The sequence below is a fragment of the Macrobrachium rosenbergii genome, chromosome 23 (assembly GCF_040412425.1).
Source record: "Macrobrachium rosenbergii isolate ZJJX-2024 chromosome 23, ASM4041242v1, whole genome shotgun sequence".
In the NCBI taxonomy this organism is placed as follows: domain Eukaryota; kingdom Metazoa; phylum Arthropoda; class Malacostraca; order Decapoda; family Palaemonidae; genus Macrobrachium; species Macrobrachium rosenbergii.
Window position 1 is genome coordinate 50910087 of NC_089763.1, and position 20501 is coordinate 50930587.

The following is a 20501-nucleotide window of genomic DNA, read 5'->3' on the forward strand; positions in this document are numbered from 1 at the left end:
TGTATCCTTTTAAGAAAACAAACTTAACTAATCCCACAACCAAAAAAAAAAAAACCTTCCTTCAGAGTGGACAGCCAGTCTCTGCCAGGCTCAAAAGGAAAGAGGAAGGCGGTAAAACTCTTTCCTCTTACTTGGACGAAATCCAAAAGTTCCCACTTTGGATCGTTAAAGCCCCTGAGTCATGGGACGATCCAGTTTTACTATCTGCTCATATATGGAGATATCATATAAAATTGCACGGAACTGAGATGAGTGCGCATATATAGTGTTTTATATTCTTTTGTTTTAGGCGTGGTCGAAAGGGTATATTGAGTTTATTATATATGTATGTATACATGTATTGTACTTAAGTGTGTATATATATACACATACATACGTGCGTATATATATATATATATATATATATATATGTATATATATATACATTTATATACTGTATATTATGTATGTATATACACACATATACATATATGTATACATTCACAAACACACATATATATACATACATAGGCTATATATATATATCAATCTATCTATATCTATCTATAATCTATATATATAAATATATAAGTATATATATATATATATACATATATATATATATATATATATATATATATATATATATATATATATATATATATATATATATATATATATACTCTCACGTCCGTGTGTGTATTTAAATATGTATAAATACAGGCGTGTACAGACAAAAATACTAACAAATACACATATTAACTTTTCCTTTCCGACATTTTGAGGCATGAGCAGTCAGGCCAAATCCAACAGATATAAGAGTGCATTTTCATGATTTTGCTTTTTAGAAAAAAAATTGTATTCAGTACCATAGCAAGCTGTTCAAAGGGTTATTACGTGAGAAAAGAGATTAATATAAAATGCTATAAACACTCAATTGCAAAACTGTACCTCCTCCCTGCGAATATTGCCAAGGTTGCGAGCGTGTCTAAGCTTTAGTTTTCTGTAAAGAAATATTGTCTCCGTCCGCACTTTTTCTGTCCACACTTTTTCTGTCTGTCCTGAATGCCAAAAACACCACCATGGCTAGAGGGCTGCAAATTGGTATGTTGATCATCCACCCTCCAATCGTCAAACATACCAAATTGCAGCCCTCTAGCCTCAGTAGTTTTTATTTTATTTAAGGTTAAAGTTAGCCATAATCGTGTTTCTGGCAACGATATAGGATAGGCCACCACCGGGCCGTGGTTAAAGTTTCATGAGCCGCTGCTCATACAGCATTGTACCGAGACCACCAAAAGATAGATCTATTTTCGGTAGCCTTGATTATGCACTGTTGCGGCTGTACAGAAAATTCGCTCGAAACCAAACTGCACATTTTTACTTGTTTATGTCTGTCTGTCTCAAGATAGCCCAGACAATTACAGATGAATATTAGCGATATTCATGAAAGGAGATAATCTGAGTTTGAGATGGATTCCAGAAACTCTGATGTGGGTTCGAATTTTTATTCTTATTTGTTTACTCATTTTATTTATTTAGTTGGTTATTTGGTTAGTTAATTGGGTTGGTTAGTTTAGTTAAATATCGTTTTAGTTAATTTTACCTTGCAAGTATTAAACAAGATAATCTAAAAAAGTATCATCAGTAGCTTCACTGAAAATGTATGACGGAAGTGCGCTTTCTCTTTCATCCCGAGTCTAGTGTGTATTTATATGCATGCACACCAATTCGTACGTTGTGTAGGTTTTAATATGTATTTTAGCAATGTTAGGTATCTAATTAACAACGAATGTTATTTTAATTTTCTGTACCTTTAATATTTATGAAGAACAGTATACCTTTTTGCTCTCTTAATACGAATGCGGTATGAATACATTTTGAAGTCCCTCTTGAGAAAAAGATATATATATATATATATATATATATATATATATATAACATATGCCTATATATATATATATATATATACTGTATATATATGTTTATATATACATCTATATGTGCTTTATTTTTACCATACCCCTGCACCTCCAAATCCCCTTCTTTATTGGGCGTGAAACCGGTTCTCAGCAAAATTTTGGCGTGAGGTTGTTAACCCTATTTCCCGCCCAGACACAAGCACTAGTTCTGCCCTTCCCATTCTGGCCACACGGCCTGTGCAAATCGCCAGACTACTAGGTAATAATTTCCTCCTTAAGTCAACAGAGGCACGATGGATTGCTCAGTGAAGCTCGAGGTTGAGATTAGAGCCACTTGTGCCTGAAACCATTATGTAACAACAAGGATGAGGTTGCTAGCCCTTATGCTCTCTTTTAACCTCAGATGACGCTATTAATCATTTTACTCCTAGGCCGATCGGTGAGTTGCAGGTCAGGATTGAACCATTGAATATATATATATATATATATATAATATATATATATATATATATATATATATTTATATATACATATATGTATATATGCTTGCTAATACATACACACACATATATATGTATATATGTATTAGATACAACACATTCATACGTACATAAATGCATACATACATACATACATATATTCATATATAATATATATATATATATATATATATATATATATATATATATATACTATATATATAAATACATACATTCATACGTACATAAATACATACAAACATACATACATACATATATATTATATATATGTATATATATATATACTCAGTTAAAGTGTGATTATGTTACACAAAATATAGTTAAACCATTTTCTTTTGATTTAATGAGTCCACGAGGGCATTATAATAAACGAGGGTCAATTAAAAAGATGGTATTTGGGAGAGTGTCAGAGCAACTAAGGGGAGGAAATGTATATAGATCATAATTCTAAGCAAACAAACCCGAGTCTCTAAAATGAGAGCGATTGGAATCAAAAGAAGCAGTCTATAAAGAATTTGCTGACCCCTACATGGTCATCCTTACCGCTTTCCAAATCCACACTCATAACACTCAGGGAATAGAAATATTTTATTCATTTTTTTAAATTTTCAGTCCTCCTGATTTCAAGTGAAAGTTTATTAGTGATCTTGGTGCTACAAATTTGAGGCTTTGAAACTAACCTTCAAAAGTGCATCTTCATGCCACATAGTTTGAAACCATGTGTAAGCTAATTTTGGGGTTACTTTACAATAGTACGAGCTCTTGTCGATGCCTTGCGTTAGCTACTTTCCTTACTAGTTACAGAAACAATATAAATGATTGCTATAAAGTAATTTCTCAGTAGCTTGAGAATCTACCCTGTTCCTAATCTTAATTTTATGAGCATTCGTTTTTATAAGTAAAAATAGACGTTATTATTTTCAGTTATTAATCATCGTATTTACGAATATATGGTTTAATGAATATTATCTGATAGCAAGGTACTTCGCGCTCACTGATCAAATCAGGATTTTTAATTGGGCCTTATCAAATGGTAGAATAAAGACAAGGGCCAATATTTGGGTGATGCCACCTCATGAGAGATATTTCAAGTTTCCCGACGTTCAGTTCAAAAGAGCTCCTTCTGCTCTTTTAAGTAGTTTGAAACATCAGGGTAATTTATGCCAGTGTTTTAAGCAATCCAATATTACACAAGCAAAGTCATTAATGAGTTTCACACACGAGATATTTTCCTTTGGTACACAAATTATTCAAATAAAGGTAGCAAATTGTTTTTGAATTGCTCCTATCACTGTGCTGGCACTAGACTAGCCTGCGATCAATATGGACGTGACAGATGCCAACATAATTTCGAAATTTCTCCTGCGAAGAAGATGTACAGTTATAGAATTTTTCCATTTGTGTGTGTACCGTTAGTTTCTGAGAACTGTAAATCAAACGACGATACAGTAAATGCCGATCATGAGCAAACTGATTTCTCTGTCTCCAACATCATCTCTAGACGTTAGCTAAGTGTTGCAAAGATTTTCCAGCTCATTTAACGAACCATTAATTAGAAGTTTTGAAAGGCCATGCTCTGAAGAATTTAGCGCTGGACAATACTTCCCTAAGTAATACGTAAAGAAAGATTAGGGAAGGAGTAAGAGGGAATTGGCGGAACACAAAAATGGGCAGGAAAAACAAAGGCGTGCGGCTGTGCGCAGAGGGGACAGGAGAATCGGAGGCGCGCGCTATAGCTCGGGAGTTCACTTAAGCTTGACATTTCAGTTGTGGTGGAAGCAGTGTTATTGTGTTAGTGCCAGGGTAGCCATGACAAATTGTATTTACCGTCTGCAGGTGAGTATTGAGGTTTTCTTGGTTATCGGTTGATGAGTATGAATTGAGAGTCGATAGGAAGTCGACTGTGATCGACGTAAATTGAAGAATACTCATGAATGAACGAATTTTCACTCGGCGAGAGAAGACGTTCTTCCTTGTCCATTACTGAGTGAGGTTCTTGGTCGAATTGGGGATTTTCTTTATATTTCTTACAGGAAACATAATCCGAACATTTGAGAAGGAGGGAGAGAGGCAGGTGATAGATAGAGAGAGACACAGCTCTATAAAGAGATAGATATCAAACAACGAGCCTAGAGCATCTTTATACGGTATCGGGCGACGCTTTGATTTCCCTCAAGTGATTGTTTACTTACACCGGGAGACAGAATGCAGTAAACCTCCTTCGTCCATTAATCAGATGTTGCTTGTTGTATGCGAAGCACTGAAGCAAAATATCTTTATTATCATCGTATAGTTTCAGTTCAGAGTAGGCTCTCTAGTCATTACTATAAATTGTGGTCTGGAGATAGAGTTTTTGGTGTTGCAGATGAATATCTCATTATCTTTGCCTCATCAGGTTGAGTGGTATAATTACTGAACTTTTATTATTGCAGCATACTTTCCTTTGGCCGTAATTGTGAGGACCTTTCAACAAGAAGAGTAAAATTACTAAAATAACGAGGAATTGCAGTCATCATTACCAACGTTAACATGTTATTAGGTAATTATATGTATAGAGTGATGAGTTGTACGTGCACATGTATAGGCCATAATTTTGACCAAATAGTGGACGAATCTTTTAAAATTAGAGAAAAGTAGCACCAAATCACCTTTAACCGAAATAGCCATACAAATATAGGCCTATGCAATTTTTTTTTTACTTTTTAATCACTCCCAGTTGACATAGCCATACAAATATAGGCCTATGCAATTTTTTTTACTTTAATCATTCCCAGTTGAAATAGCCATACAAGTATGACATATGCAAATTTTTACTTTAATCACCCGCAATTTTTTTTTTTACTTTTTAACCTCATTTGGAATAGCCATACATAGTCTATAGGCCTATGCAAAAATGTGTACTTTTTAATCACCTGCAATTGAAATAGCCACACAAATATAGGCCTATGCAAAATTTTTCACTTTATATCACGCGTACTTGAAATAGCCGTGCAGATATAGGCCTGTTCATTTTTATTTCTTAATGACCCGAAATTAGATATCCATGCAGATGTAGGCTTATGCAAAATTATTAACTTTTAATTTCATAACTGATATGAATCACATATATGTTTTTCAAACCGGATTAAATTTTGGCACATGATTTATCTTAGGAAAATGTGCGAATTAAATAATAATTTACTATGTAGATTTTCAATCTGATTTTCAGCCCAGAGGGTAGAGAGCTGCGGAGTGATTGACCGCCTTCAGAAATAATAACTTGGGTAACTGCCTTCAGTGACCCTAAACTGAGTTCTAAATAGTCTGTATCAACGCTGTTTGTCAGACTTCCCGTGCTTCAGTGAACGCGTTCAAAAGTCGCGTGCTGAGTTAGCTATTAAACTCAGGAGGGTCGGTTACTATTAGGCCACGTGTCTGTTCCATCGAATGAACAGCTGCCAGTTAAGCAATATGTTACTGCTGTAATAGCACTCTCTTTCTGTGTGTGTGTGTGTGTGTGTGTGTATATATATATATATATTATATATATATATATATATATATATATATATATATATATATATATATATATATATATATATATATATACTGTATATATATATTGATTACATTTTCTCATAACATTTCAATTGAGGTCAATGGCATTATTGCAGAGCCTATCTCTATTTTTGAAATTTGAATCCGTCTACACTTCTTTTTCTCTGAAATTTCCAAACAAGCTGCTCAGGATAAGGAAAAATGATTCACGTCATTTTTTCCATTTATATACACATGCATATTATATATACATACATATATATACAGTATATATATATATATATATATATATATATATATATATATATATATATATATATATATATATATATATATATATATATATATATACATACATATACACACACACACACACACTTTTTAACCCTCTCTCTCTCTCTCAATCCTTAGAGGCACATGGAGGATTACCAGTAATCACCTATAGGTCATCATGGTACAAATTCTCTGAATTGCCAATTTCCTTATAAAACGACTATCTAAAAATCGACCCAACATAGTTTATCCCCTCGCCCTTACGAAACCTAAATAGGCAATTTCCCCACCCAATTACAGCGCTGAGATTTTGTTTTCCACACTTAATAAATCGTTCACCATTTAAATTCCAGCGACCCTACCGTCATAAGCAAACGTTTATCATATCTTCACGGGACCGTGTTTATATTTCTCAGAAAATAAGCTGTAGATATTTATATAGGGTATATGTTCCTATATACATAAACAGTTGATTTAGCAGGGAAAGTTTCATTAATATACTAACAGAAGATTGTCTTTTGTATACTTTTATAGACCATCACCTATGTACAATGTCGAGTTCAATTATATTTGGTTTAAGTAAATGTCATCTTTAGGCCTATACATACAGCATGGTTCTTGAGGGAAAAGAGCAGATCTGTCTCCTTAAGTAAACTATTATGGCAAACGACTTTTTGTCAGCTTTATTTTCATTTATTGATTTTGTTAAAATGACAAATTACTATAAAGTACACCATCTGACGTGCAAGAGAGACCGAGTAACTCACAAGTGACAAGTAGTTCAGAATTAGGGCTAATTGCGTTGTTAATGAGCCCAAACATAATTCAGTTGTTCCTTGGTAATATTGTAAGGTGCTGGTAGATCAACATGAAGTTTGTGAAGGCTGATGATAATATTAATGTTAGTGATAGCAGTTATAGATGCAGTAGTATAAATAATAGCAGCATGTAAAATTTAGGTCTATTGTTTTCCATTGTTTGGTTACAGGATGAGTGTTATTTATCTTTGAAATTTATTTTTGTTCTTCGAGGTTAACCTAACATCGAAGATAAATTTAGAGAGATTACCATTTTCGAATGTACTTACGATCGCAAGTATTCTTTCAGCAGTCCATCATGTTTGTCATTTAGCTGAAGTAGCAAGTGAACTGACAGCTGGGAAATAAATGAGCGCTCATTGATGTGCCCTGTAATCAGTGGTATCGTGTAGTTAGGATATTAACTGTTTATTATATGGCGAACACATAAGCTTTGAAGGGGACATAGCTGAAGCTGAAATCCCTTCTTTTCACTTATGCTTGATTGGTGGAATATGTGCTTTAGGACGTGGCCTCACAAACTTACACTTCAGCATAATAAAGGTAAGTTTATTTCGCCTATGCAAACTGTCTAAGCACATGGAGAGATCAGGTATTGTACTGAAGCTACACTAAACACACCTTCAACGTGGTGAAGCGTTGGAAACTGTTTTCCTATATTTGAGATGGAGTATTATTGGCAATTATTAAAAAAAATTTGTACTACACAGACATGGGTAACCTTATTAAACATAATGGTGTCAACATTTGACACCATTATTTCCTATACTAAGGTTCTCAACTTGGGGTTCATAAATTTAACTGGAGTTTGTAGGAGGATTACCAGAGTGAGAATGAGAGTGCAATTGTATAGATAAGTGTGCAATGGATTCCTTGAAATTTCAGCCAACTGAATAAAGTATTGTAATACTGTCTTCATGCAAAACTACCCTGAATTTATTTACATTCTGATTCAAGTTTCATGAAAGTATAGGTACGGAACACAGATCTGATGTCTCAGATACTCAGTGTTGAAAAAGACTGGGTATAATGGCATACATAGTGAAGAGTCAGGTTTGGTGTGACCCATCTTCTTTTCTCCAGGCAAAATGGAAAATATTGGTAAGGCAAATAATATACGAATATGGGACCACAAGAATAACAATGATGAATTCAAGTAACACACTGAAACACTCCATGATTACTTCTAGGAAGCATATCATAAGCTGCATCTGTTAATACCAAGGATGTACATTTCTTTATTGTCTGTAGAATTTGTTATTTTTAGAGTATAAGCCTTAAAACTATACAGAAATGTATTAATTTTATCTTTTTCTTTTATTAACAGAGATTACAACCTACTCGGCGAATAATATAGAAAATTTCACTGCTCCTCAAGCAATGATGGCATGGAGGATACACTTGTTAGTAGTGTTAACCACTGCTTTTCTGATCGTTCTGTCACCAAGCCTTACACAAGGAGCAGAAATATCAGTGCATTTCATACAATCTCCTCTGTTTGATTTCTTCATGGCAACAAACATGACCTTTGACCGAGGAAGTGCTAAACTTATCCTCCCAGGACTGAATACTTGTAAGCACCTCATGGAATGTGTACTGTGTGTTAGGGCTTTGGCTGTTCATTAAAAAGAGAGCCTATGGTTGTGCATTATAAGGTATGTAAAATGTTAATAACCAAGGTCAGCTTGTCTAATTATGTCTGTCTACCATAAAAGAAATGTTCTAACGCCTGAACAAATGCCCATTTGTTCCTCAGGTGGCTGCCGGTCAGCTTGCTTCACCTATGGTGATGGTTGCAAAGCCTGGGCTTCTGTTTCTTTGGAGAATGGAATTACTGAATGCCGAATTGCTAATGAAGGACCCATGACACTTGTGCCATACGGAAATGGAAGCTCCACATACTTCTTTAAGAAATGTGAGTACACAATACGATATGCACTGAGGGTTTGTATGTACATTTCAATGATACCAACTTGTCATTACTTTCACTATATAGGGAGTGCGCTAGGTTCACCTACACGAGGGAATATTGATGGACTTTTGAAACTTACATACATTCTATATCCTTATCATAAATCTAATATTTCTTGTAAGCCGCTGTTTGTGCTGTAGATTGCCCATAGATGATGAATTTTAAAATATTCATCAAACCCTTCTTCGTTCCTTGTGAACTACCTATATATATATATATATATATATATATATATATATATATATATATATATATATATATATATATATATATATATATATATATATATATATATATATATATATATATATATATATATATATATATATATATATATATATATATATATATATATATATATATATATATATATATATATATATATATATATATATATATATATATATATATATATATATATATCCATATATATACATAGATAGATAGATAGATAGCCAGATAGATAGATAAAATCCGCCAATGAAAGGGAAACACTGGAGTGCTGCGAGGCCTTTCGACTGTCTGTCGTCCTTTACTTAGCAGACTGAAGAAATATAAAAGTAAGTTTACAAAGAAAGCTCATATAAATGACAGATGGGGATTACAAAGGAAAAAATATGTACCTGGAATCCAACACAATTGATGAACTAAACTCGGTTTTTTTACCGAGGCACATTTGCACCGAATCGCAGGGGTGTCCTTTTAGCTCGGAAAAGTTTCCTGCTAGCTGATTGGTTGCAAATATTTTGTCCGAATAGCATCATTGCTTTCAAATAATTACCAAGTAATGTGAATCGAAACTTATTTACTAACCTAAATTTCTCCCTCAGATATGTGTTTTGTCAATAAATAATGTTAACGAATAAAGAGATTATAAAGGATTGTGATGGTAAGTCTAAATTTAATAACAACACCCGCCGAAGTCAACGACAGGAGCTTGTTTTCGGATGTACGCAGCATAATTTTTTTTACTTTTCACATATTTTAACACCAATCGGGATAAATTACACTAAGCATAAGAAAAACATGTTATTATAAACTTTCTTTGAATACCAGAGTCTACTAAAAACATGGAATTAATAAAACTCGCTATTATCGGAAACTTCCAGGAGGTAAAGGAACAGCCTGCGGCGGCTGGCGGGAAAAACTATCACAGGTGATTGTCATTGCAGCATTTTCCTGATTTATGTAAATGTTGAAATCAGTGTTACGTTACTTAGATTACTTTAATGGCTATATCTGCAATGAAAAAGTTTCTGTGCTTCTTTTGTAGGTGCACGCTAATAAAAATATATTTCGCAGACATTAACAACTTACTCTTTCATGTAAGTTACAGCAGACAATGCGAGATAAGAAAACTTTTTTCTTATTTTGCGTTCTGTTCAGGACACATATAAGGTTAACACGAGTTTCTGCGGATATTTTGAGAAGTAAAAGAATATGTGACTGAGTAGAATATGTACTATACACATATACATTTTAAGGATTAGCTGGCTATATGCGTCTACTGTCAAATACCGAGGCGGGATGGAAGGGAGGGGAGGGGTATCGCGTTGTAACTCGGTGAAATTATGAATTCGTTTAATTATGATTTTTATGCAATTTATGGAACACTACAGTATCCTCAAACCGAAAATGGTGCTATTAATAGAATCTATACCTTTACGACAAAATTAGCAAATCCTTTCTATACGGACTTACATCATAGGCCTACTTACACCTAGCTTAACTTATATCAAGCATCAGCTACTGTTTACTGTTACTCCTTACCTTAAAGAGTTAAGCAAATTTTATTGCAATTGTCAAAAAATGGTGTAAGACACATAGACATAGGCTAGCCTAGTTTGAAATCTGTGCAAGAAATAAAGCCATAATAAGGGAAGTACATTATTATTATGTAAAAGAAAAAAAGAGCGTCTTCATATTTATCATCATATTTATCATAATGATATAACAAAAGGCTTCAGCACAAAAGCCTATAAAAGATGATATGTATCTGAAAAGTTTTCTTGCCCATCAACATTTGCTGGCATGTGGATACCATATGAATAACTAGGCCTACTTATCTAGGTAATTTTATCTAAATTTTATCTAATGCCACAGGCTGTTCCTTTTACCTCCCCGGAAGTTTTCACTAATAGCGAGTTTTATTAATTCCATGTTTTTAGTAGACTCTGGTATTCAAAGAAAGTTTATAATAACATGTTTTTCTTATGCTTAGTGTAGTTTATCCCAATTGGTGTTAAAATATGTGAAAAGTAAAAAAATTATGCAGCGTGCATCCGAAAGCAAGCTCCTGTCGTTGACTTCGGCGTGTGTTGTTATTAAATTTAGACTTACCATCACAATCCTTTATAAACTCTTTATTCGTTAACATTATTTATTGACAAAACATATATCTGTGGGAGAAAATTAGGTTAGTAAATAAGTTTCGATTCACATTACTTGGTAATTATTTGAAAACAATGTTGCTATTCGGACAAAATATTTGCAACCAATCAGCTAGCAGGAAACTTTTCCGAGCTAAAAGGGCACCCCTGTGATTCGGTGCAAATGTGCCTCGGTAAAAAAAACCGAGTATAGTAGAACTGCCAAAACAGGGTTAAATATTTATGAGGTTTCCAAAGGATTAGGATCAACCATTCAGAAGCACGGACAGGGCAATTAAAAGATTATACAAGTGGGTGACTGACCACCAAAAAATATTAGTACAAGAAAATAATTCGCTTTTTTTGTAAACATTAACAATTTTAGCAAGATGAACATTTTTACAAATAAAAAATTATATTAAACATACGAATACATAGAAAATATATACTGTATAAGGTAACTAATTTGTTTCTCTTTCCTTCGTGGATTTGATCTTTATGTATATATTCATCACGTTCCATATTTTCGTGATTCAGTTATACCTATATATATATATATATATATATATATATATATATATATATATATATATATATATATATATATAATATATATGTATGTAGAATCTACTGGTCACTTTTACCAGACACATATGTAATTCTAATAGCCACAATGCCCTCTTAATTCTCAATTCTTCGCTTTTTGGATATGCTTGTAACTACAAGCCGTAACATCCAAAAGTAAGAAATTGACTAGACTTGTGATTGCCGGTCGCGTGTGTCCCGTGACCGGCAATCACAAGTCTCTTCAATTTCTTGCCTTTGGATGTTTCGGCTTCGTAGTTACAAGCATACCCAAAAAAAGTGCGAAGAATTCGAGAAGTTAAGAGGGCATTGTGGTTATTAGAATTACATATATATATAATATATATATATATATATATATATATATATATATATATATATATATATATATATATATATGTGTGTGTGTGTGTGTGTGTGTGTGTGCAGAAGTAATTTCATGGGCTCTCTTAACTCTACGTGACCCCATGTAGTTCTCCTACATGAGTAATGGTCCAAAGTACTGGTTTATAAAAATAACGCTATTACAAAATGTTATTTAAAATTCAACATAAAGGAAATATATAATTACTTACCAGATAAAAATTTGTCAACATCGCCAAAGCAAAGATTTTGCTGAACATTTGTAGGAAACAATTTTGTTACTCTATTATGAATGTTTCAGTGAGCAAGCCCTCTCAAAAGTTATCATGTAAGAGACAGCAAGTTATTAAATTTTTTCTGGTATAAAATCTTTGTTTCTTGTTTTTTCGGTTTTTTTAGCCTCTTAACTCGTTTATGCAGCGTTTCTATATATGCTAGTACTTGCAGCAAATGTTAGTCGAATTGATTCATATTATGAAATCTGGAAAAATTTCAGCATCAAGTTTTCAAAATACAGTTTAAGTATTCAATAAAAAAAGGTGCAGACTATTTTACTCATAAAACATATTATTACTTAATTTCTGGACAAGAACAGCTAGTGTGCCTGGAACATACACATGGGAAGCAGACAACCTTCTGTACGTCGCATTAAACGGTAGTATGAGTACCCAAGATGCGAAGAACAACTGTGCAAAAATTCCTGGTCACAGACTGATCATCGTTAAATCAAAAGCAACCTACGACCACTTCCTTGCTCGTGCAGCGGGTAATGGCCGTAAGTATCAAACCAACAAACCAGAGTTCAAAATCAGTGATTTTCAAACTTTTCATGTGATATTCAATGTTCTGTCTTGATCCCCAAATTTTATTCACCAATAACTATATCTATTCTTACGAAATTTTATCGTTCACTAAAGAATTATTCTTCTAGGCTGCAGTAAGTCATGTTACTAAACAAATCTAACTAAGTAAGGCAATCGAAAGCAATATTTTATTTTACCCGTTTACCATAAAAAATACAAACCGTAACAAATTACAGAGAAAATGCATTTGTACTTACATGTGGATTTTTTTACCAATTTAATTCTACTCTCCAAAGTAACCCACATAATGGGATCAACCTACTGAGGTAACTTTTATTTTTATGTTTCCTATTCTACCAATATAGAAGGGACTTTAATATAATTTATTTGAATTTAGGGGAAACAAGTAATCAAACCAAATAGTCCTAAGAACTGTAGTATTTATTATGATTTTTGCATGTAGGTTAAAAATAAACGTTATCAGCACTTGCGACATTTCCTAACATCAGTTCGTTTGAAGTCGCTGGAGATATAAGGATCAACAATCCACATCTGATTTCCCAGATACTGCAGATTGCTGGAAACAATGTCCTTGTGGGCTTCCTCCATATCGTGACGTTTTCTACTCGCACTCTTTAAGATCGCTTCCTAAATGTGAATATTTATGAAAATTCTAAGACGCGGATGACAACATCTACTTTACAAGTTCACCCATTTCAAATGCTCAAAAATATATTCAAAATAACGAATTTTGCCAGCTAAACCCAATACGCTTTCAGGAACAATGCCGAGTGACAATGAACAAATTTCGTAAAGCAGGCTGAAAATTATTAGATATGTATAGTTATCCTTGAATTAATCTGAAACAGCATAATTTCTACTGCTTGTGGATGAATAAGAAGTTCGTTTACTAACAATTAACTGACAATGACAAAGCATAACAGACAATACGCCCTCCAGGACTACACACTGTGTTGAGTCTACCAAAATCTTTAATACCTTGGACAACCTCAGAAAAATAATCTGGCCCACTAACGGCTTTCAAATCTCTGAGTCCGTCTAATGAACGGTGATCAGCGACACCAAAACATTCCCTCTTCAAACTAACCACTATGACAGTGCGTCCTGGACAGTTAAAGGTAATTTTAACCTTATCTAGTTCTTTTTCCTAGGCAGTGGGCATCACATTGGTACTGCTTTGTGCCTTTATGAGGTAAGCTGTAAAACAGTTTCCTTCTGCAGCTTTATTCCTAATTCATATACTACTTCTGGGTGTGTGAATTATTTTTGTGATTTGAGACAAAGAAGCACGTGATCCCTTGTGCTATATTCTTGAGAGCAGAACAATATCCTTTTCCTTAATAGTTCCACATGGGTTAATACCTTGTATCATAAACTTCTCAATTACAATATTTCCTTCATTTGGGTATTATTGTAGGGGAAGTTATTTCATCTCTGGTTTCAAAGCTAAGAGGATTCACTGAGGACACAAACAGTGGGTTACGGTGAGGTGTGGACCTTAAATGAATAATAAGACTTTAAACGAATAACAGGACACTGCCATCCCACTCTTGATTATAATGCCCTGACCATCCATACTTAATGTCCTGACACACTCTATGTTATAATGTCCTGACCATCCATACTTGAGACACTTCCCTTGTATCACAGACACACTTTCCTGTCTTCATTTGTAACCTAAGAAGGGAGTTGAGGGTGGTCACCTGCCACATCGCTTTTGATTTGGTATAAGGTTCTTATTCCCTCTGCTATTCATTTGAGTACTTTGAAACATTCTAAGAAGTATCTAGTAAATCTATAAATATGGCAAATTCATCAAAGGAAAAATACTAAGGTTTCATATAACTGAACATCAAACCCATCTGGTTGCTCCTACCTCTGCATATGTCAGGTTTTTGGGTGAATGAATTTTGTACAGTTGATGCACCAATTTCCATCATCATCTTACTAATCTATAAGGAAATCTTTCCGTTGTTTATAACTATTTTCAGTGAGAGTACACCTGCAATCAGTTAGGCACCGGGGCATCTCAGAGCATTACAGAGATAAGTAAATTTAACCGGTACAAGTAGGTCTGCTCTTTTGTCTATTAAAGACAAATAGGATCTAGAATTGTGGCCTAAATTCAATGTCTACCAAGAACTTTGGTCATTCTATCCATTTTACAAGATTGACTACCAGGCAGAAGAGTCATGTTTTGGTCAATGGCTTTTGCAAGTCTGATTTTGCAACCAACAACTGGATGTGTAACCATTACATGCTCTTCCATAAAGGAGTATTCTTCATTTTTGTTCATATTTGCTTGTACTTATTTCCATTTTCTCTGAAGAGAAGCAATAGCTGTCAGTCCCTCCCCTGGCTGTACATCATTCTCGGTATTCTTCAAGGTTGCTGTTAATTCTCCCAAACTCATATTCCTGATAGCAAAGGTAGGTTTCGCTGTCTCTGATACATAATTATTCATGAAGGTTTAACCAAATGCATACGTAATAATATTCAACCTTGTAAATGTTCTTCAATTCTTGATTTAATCCAATTTAGATTATGTTCTCCTTTGGTTTACATTGGATTTTTCAGAGTTATTAAGGGTTAGGACTGTTTTTGTAGGAATGAATGTATAAAATTTAATACTTATTGGTTAGATGTGGACTCCATCTAACTGAAGATGTGTGGAGAACGAACGTGTGGCTCTGCTTGGGGTCCTTATTTTTGACTATTGAAAAAATCTTAGTGTGGTGTTGATTTGCTCTCAGTCTAATCTATGGCTGTAGAATTTCTCTCGTTTCTATTGTTGCTTAATTCCTTCAATCTTATCAGAATTACTTTCAATTTATTGATTACCCATTTACACTTATTTAAATTATGTACTCTATAAATTCCAGCCAAGAGGAGCATCATCAAATGATGTTTGATACCTCAAGACATTGTTGAGCGGTGTTTCATCTCCTTGAGGTACTGAAACTCACGTCTTTAAAAAAATCCAACTCTTACATTATATGCCATTTCTAATGCAACAGAATTTTGACTTTGTCCCATTAACACACTTTAGATGTTATTTCGACCTTTCCAAATACTGAGTCATGATTACTTAAGCAATGACGAAGACTCACCCTCAAAACCTAGAAAGCACAGTGATGATAAAGTTAATAATTTTTAATAACTATCACACTTTGAGATCAATGTGTTTCAGGTTGATCAACTCAAGGAAATAACATAACATATGTCAGAGCCCACTATGCCACGTCACCAACAGCACTTCATCTGGAGATGCTGCCACATGATTAAAAATTCCCTACATATAAGATACATATGACCACTCCTCCTTTCTCAGATTAGATTATCATCTCTAACAATCTTTGTTTAGATTCTTTGTGAGAAGATAAACATGAATGATGGACAGATTCCCACTCTCCATCCCTCAACTTATAATCAGATGTGCCAGTCTTGGATTGTGAACTTCAGTCCTAAACCCTGACCAAATATGCTCTTGGTCTCTTTCTGACTGCGTCCAACCCAGAGAGATGCTAAAAAAGTTCAGCTCCAGTGAAATTTTCCCTCCAAACGTGTTATTACGCACAGGGACGATACAACAACACTTGACTAACATGTAATGATCCTGACTAAATACTTAAAAGAGTCACTTATTAAATTTCACAATGAATTTCCTTTACGATCTCTCTTTAGTAGGAATTAGCCTACATACCTGATTGTGTAGTCGATCACGAACTCAACTCCTATAGCCTTCTTTTTCCGACCAGGCTATGTATGAATCGGTAAGACAGGGACACATTACTTAACTCGAGAAAAGAAATAATTTACAAATTTATATTGGAATGCACGCTGCTCAAGTCAGTCTAACGATTCCAATGGGCACCTGCGAATCACAATTAGCCTACTTTACGTGGGATCTCCATATTAGTGTTTTCAAGTTCCACCAACTTGCAATAGGCAAAAATGAATTGAAACAAACCCTGCAGAAAGTGACAGTGTACCTTCAGTGACTGTAATTACTGTAACCTTACATAAGCGATGAGAGAGAGAGAGAGAGAGAGAGAGAGAGAGAGAGAGAGAGAGAGAGAGAGAGAGAGAGAGAGAGAGAGAGAGCTTACTCACAAGGACAAGAGTATGATCAAATTGCAAAGGAAAATTTCACAAACTCCACATGATCAGATTTGGTCTGTAGAATGTACACTCAGGAGTAATATATTAGCGACTCTCTCCGTTTTGGAGCGATCTCATATAATAGCCATTGCTTGTCCGAGGTTGGGGAGACAGATTTAAAATGTGAGTGTAATTAGCTGCACTGACCGACCCACAAGACTCTGCTTAACACCCATTTCAAATTTCATGATATAATTTCTCATTGGCAGAAGCATGTGCCATTCATACAGAAGAACCAATATTAATCTTGATTGAGTAAGGTGATAGGAGTAAATTTTAGTTATTGCTTCATCTCTCTATCACTACGACTTCCATCTTGGCTTCGAGAACTTAAACCTTATTACAACTGCACAGTAAGCTTATAACAATCCCCGTTACGCGGATTAATATTTTATAACTATTTCTGATTCCTCTGAATTCTTCAAACACCGAATAGAAATTTATGGTAATCCTTGTGTGTGTGTGTGTGTGTGTGTGTGAGTGTGTGTGGCACTCCTAAATGAGAGCCCCGTTAATGCACTATGGTAATAAGTTGATGATTTCTTTCATTTTTTCCTTTGTTTACTTCTTGATATTGACGGGTTCTAACCATTATTTATTTTCGCTACAAAATAAAAATAACTACACTTTTTTAGCACAATGACAACAAAGTGTTTACATATAAACTTATACATACATACACACATTATATATATATATATGTATGTATGTATATATATATATATATATATATATAAATATAAGAGGAGTGTTACAAATAATGCTATCCTACAGGCAGGAGTATAAAATTAAAAGTATATTACGTTATGAGCACTAAAAACTGACCCAATCGCCCGGCAGAGTGAAAATGGGATACCAGTATAAAGTGAAAGCAGAAAGAGAATTGAGTGCAATGGAGAGAAAAGACTGAGTCAGGATGCCAGATTAATGTTTCTCAAAATGCAGCATTAAAAAAGTCACTCAACCTGTCTTCTCCAGGTACCCAGAATCTCTAAAGTACCGACTGCATGGATGAAAAGTTCATGACACATCTAATCAAAGTTCGAGTTGTTATCTTTTCTGGCGTGAATCATAAGACTTCCTTTATGTAAGAAGCAACGCACAGCCTTCCTCTTCTCACCAGCTTGTTTTTCATCAAACTACTTTCGGCTATATGGGGCACCTGAAAACGCAATGCTCTAAGCACTCAGAGTGATAATTCTGTTGCATGTACTTTGCACAGAGTATCGTCATCCCTTTAATTTTCTTTCGTTCTTTTGGAATGCCACATTTCAGTTACTCGCTCTGATGCGCTGAGGAAGGTTCTCATAATGAATGGTTACTATCGTACATGGGAAATGTTTTAGTGATAATTTGTAGGTCAGTTTGCGAATGAGTATTCAAAAGATGACAGAATATTTACATTTCTAGCACCATGGAGAGGTGTCTACCCCCCCGGTCATCCAACACTTGATTGCAATGTATCTCTTTTCAGAACCATTTTGGGTTATGGACCTCAAGAAGAAAACTTCAACTGAACTTGTTTGGGGAGATGGAACGTCTCCCGATCCGCAAATCGTATACATATTGCTCAATAGTGCTACTGAACTGACTTTTGTATTGTATGATAATCACATCGAAGATGCAGCCGAACGTCAAGGACCCTTTCGAGTGCTTTGCCAGGCAAACCCACTGGGCGTTCAGTGGTAAAGGTGATTCAGCAGTATACATATACGCTCAAAGTCACAAACACCAGCAAAAGTTCTCAAGCCAGCTCAGGACATGATGATAACTCATTTGAGAATCAAGGCTTTTAGCCAATTTTGAAGCTCTGAACTGGAATAACATGAAATATCCGAACTTTTATTGTGACTCTTAGATACGTTACCAGCAAAAGTATATGGGACAAACTGCTTAAACAACTGAAGACATTTTAAGCCTAATTTATCAAAGAGTCTTGTTCCGGAAGTATTTTGAAGTCATAAAACCGTTAAAATATTCCAGGGAACCGACAGAAGCTGAAGTAAAGAGGCGTTTTAAAAATTGACAAATTGAAAAGATCCGTATTTAATTAAAGGAAAAGTAAAATAGTAATCATGGCCTTTACATATCTAAATAAATGCAAAAACAGAATGAAGTTAAATTTAGAGATTATAAACAATATTAAGTTGAGAATTAACCTTATTGACTATAAATATCTGCTGAGGATATTTTAGTCACTGCTAAATTAATGTTAATAAACTGCAATTTGGAAGTGTTAGGATGAAAGAGGAAAGGAAAATCTGGGAAAAGGTCGATAGATGGAATGAAAGAGGTACTGGAAGGAAGGGGGCCTCCAACTCCAGGGAACATGACAGTACGTACAAGATAAGTGATGAATAGCTCTGTGGGTATAATGGGGGATGGGAGAAGTTCAACATATTTTGGGGTGAACCTTTTGTGCAGGTGTATGAAGCAGTGAGTGATGTGGAATTTCTCTGCACCTGAAGTTCATCCACGACTCATCAGTTCAAATGTGCCGGTGACAGTGATAACTTATTTCTTTTCTTAGGGAGCCCTTGTTAGAGCAAAATGGTTAATCTGGTATAAAACAAACACAAGCACACACAACAATATAATATAATATATATATGTATATGTATATATATGTGTGTGTGTGTATATATATATATATATATATATATATATATATATATATATATATATATATATATATATATATATATATATATATATATATTTTTATAATGTGGGATTGCGTGTATGTTTTGATTTGATGTCTATGATTTTGAGATGTCTTTATTTCTTACAGATGACTCTTGTGTTCTGGATTTTGGTATAATTTTCAGCTATTTTATGTTTTGAAGTGACTTTGTAATGTATAATCATTCATGTTTGTAACACACTGTGTTCGTGGAAGTTAAAGTTTAAGTGCTGTAGAGAGAGATATTTTTGAACCATTATCAGATCGCCACATCCTGTACTGACACAGGTGTTTGGCGTGAAGGCAGAAAGGCAAGGGCCACTTTGCTTATCTTGATGAGTTGACAGGCCTCGGCCAGAATGCTTTATTATATGTTTATCATGTGTGTCTATTCCATAGTCATTAACTTTGTCTATGCCTATTATGTTTTCATAATCTGAGTAGAAAAGAATGAGGAAGTGAGAGAGATGAAGTTAACATGCTGACAGCTGAGCCAGTTTGGTCTCAAAATACTT

The 20501-nt window shown here is 34.3% G+C and overlaps 2 protein-coding genes across 2 annotated transcripts in view; one reads left to right on the forward strand and one right to left on the reverse strand.

The window, feature by feature from the left end:
- LOC136851617 (uncharacterized) overlaps nucleotides 1–19550 on the forward strand; it is a 221337-nt gene extending 201787 nt beyond the window's left edge. The window contains exons 2-5 of the mRNA XM_067125995.1: nucleotides 8357–8602; nucleotides 8786–8944; nucleotides 12914–13093; nucleotides 18778–19550. Coding sequence (XP_066982096.1) covers nucleotides 8410–8602; nucleotides 8786–8944; nucleotides 12914–13093; nucleotides 18778–18992 — 747 coding nt within the window. The 5' untranslated portion in view covers nucleotides 8357–8409 and the 3' untranslated portion in view covers nucleotides 18993–19550. The remainder of the gene's footprint in view (nucleotides 1–8356; nucleotides 8603–8785; nucleotides 8945–12913; nucleotides 13094–18777) is intronic.
- Nucleotides 1–20501, reverse strand: part of Mcm3 (minichromosome maintenance 3) — a 411323-nt gene that overhangs the window by 223288 nt on the left and 167534 nt on the right. The window lies entirely within an intron of this gene.